General features: G+C 41.8%; 1 protein-coding gene across 1 annotated transcript; it reads left to right on the top strand.

Annotated features, from left to right (window-relative positions):
* Positions 1 to 611: 611 nt before the first annotated feature.
* Positions 612 to 1,503, top strand: LOC115764155 (ubiquitin-conjugating enzyme E2 G1). The gene is made up of 2 exons (XM_030707031.1): positions 612 to 745; positions 864 to 1,503. The coding sequence occupies exon 2, from the start codon at positions 872 to 874 to the stop codon at positions 1,373 to 1,375; it is 504 nt and encodes a 167-aa protein (XP_030562891.1). The 5' UTR covers positions 612 to 745; positions 864 to 871; the 3' UTR covers positions 1,376 to 1,503.
* Positions 1,504 to 1,773: the final 270 nt, after the last annotated feature.

The following is a 1,773-nucleotide window of genomic DNA, read 5'->3' as shown; positions in this document are numbered from 1 at the left end:
ATCAATTCAAGCAGAGATTTTCAAAGAATCTTACTACAATCTAAATAATGCAGTTGCCAAGTTGCGTCAAGATTAAGCTCTAAGATGAAGCTTTGTAGAATTTAACTTGAACAAAATACTGACTAAAGTTAGCATGAAAAAACATAAAAGTCATCGACGAGCGTCGAACTAGTAAACGCGAAGTAGACAGTTCAAATCCAACAGTCATTTTCTTGCCTGAGCCGACCAAGCATAAGTCAAAAGTGATAAATTGGTTATTTGGGGCAAGCTAAACTTATTATTCATTCATTCAAAGATCCAATAAGCGAGCAAATTTAGTTGGTCAATCGTTTAGGCCAGATTTATGAGAAGCGCAAAGAGAGGCGTCCAACTGAGCTAACATATTAAGGCAACTCGTTATTGTGATATGTATGTAATCATACTCCTAAATCAAATGTATAAATTAGTCTTCCTATTTCTTCAACACCATTCCTGATCAGTTTTTCAAATTTGTCCATATTTCTGGCTTCAATTTCGACTTTTTCAACTAGTTGTTGCTTATGCAAATAAGTTTCCTTTGCAGAAACTGTCGACACTGAGAAATTGGGAACTGAAAACATTTAGTTATAGGTGAGAGCTGTCAATGCTTGTTGGCCGTAACTTTCAGCGTAGTTCAGCACCGTAAAAAGTGTACAAAAATTCCGAAAAAAAATAGAAAAAAATAAACAACACGAACATAACGTCGAGATTTTTGAACAAAATTCCAGTAAGTAGCGCCAAAGAAGTCAACACAAACGACTACATCATCATAACTATTATAATAATCATCATAATTATTATTATCAATTCAATTGTTGTTATAATTATTATTGTCGTTCTTGTAGCCAGTGACATGTCTGAACTGCAAGCATCGCTGCTGCTGAAGCGGCAACTCGCTGAGCTGCATCGCAATCCCGTCGAGGGCTTCTCCGCGGGCCTGATCAACGATGAGGACATCTTCAAATGGGAGGTGGTCATAATTGGGCCGCCGGACACACTCTACGAAGGCGGCTGCTTCAAGGCGCATCTGATCTTTCCCAAGGAGTATCCATTGCGGCCGCCTCGCATGAAATTCGTCACAGAAATCTGGCATCCGAATATTGAAAAGAACGGCGATGTGTGCATCTCCATTCTGCACGAGCCCGGCGACGATAAATGGGGCTACGAGAAGGCCGAGGAGCGCTGGCTGCCCGTTCATACCGTTGAAACCATATTGCTATCCGTCATCTCCATGCTAACCGATCCCAACGATGAGTCCGCCGCCAATGTGGACGCTGCCAAGGAATGGCGCGAAGATCATGCCGAGTTCAAGCGCAAGGTGGCCCGTTGTGTGCGTCGCAGCCAGGAGGAGGTCTAGAATGGGACGTGTGCGCCACATAGCATAGCTCTCCAAAATTCGCACACACTCACACACACATACATTCAACTCGGAACGGTCAACATTCAAGCATGCGAATAAAATAAGCGACTGCTTGCAAAAATCTAGCGACTGGAGTACATTTCACAGTTGCCTCGGGCGAAAGTGTCAAAAGTAGAATTTGTATACCCTGTACGCCTGGTAAATGCATAAAGCAGGGTATACTGTTTGTGTGCAAAAGTATATAACAGGCAGGTAGAGCTTCTGCAACTCCTTAAGGCATATTTATGTAGTTTTGCCTTCTTCTAAAAAATATATTTTGAATAGATAGAGATGCAGTCGAAGGGCCTGCATGGAACATACTTATCATATAAAGGATTGCCTACAATATTTCCACA

This window comes from Drosophila novamexicana, unplaced genomic scaffold (genome assembly GCF_003285875.2).
Source record: "Drosophila novamexicana strain 15010-1031.04,08,12 unplaced genomic scaffold, DnovRS2.1 tig00000817-arrow-arrow-pilon, whole genome shotgun sequence".
NCBI classification, from domain to species: domain Eukaryota; kingdom Metazoa; phylum Arthropoda; class Insecta; order Diptera; family Drosophilidae; genus Drosophila; species Drosophila novamexicana.
The sequence above is the reverse complement of the archived record's forward strand: the minus strand, read 5'-3'. Positions and strand labels throughout refer to the sequence as shown.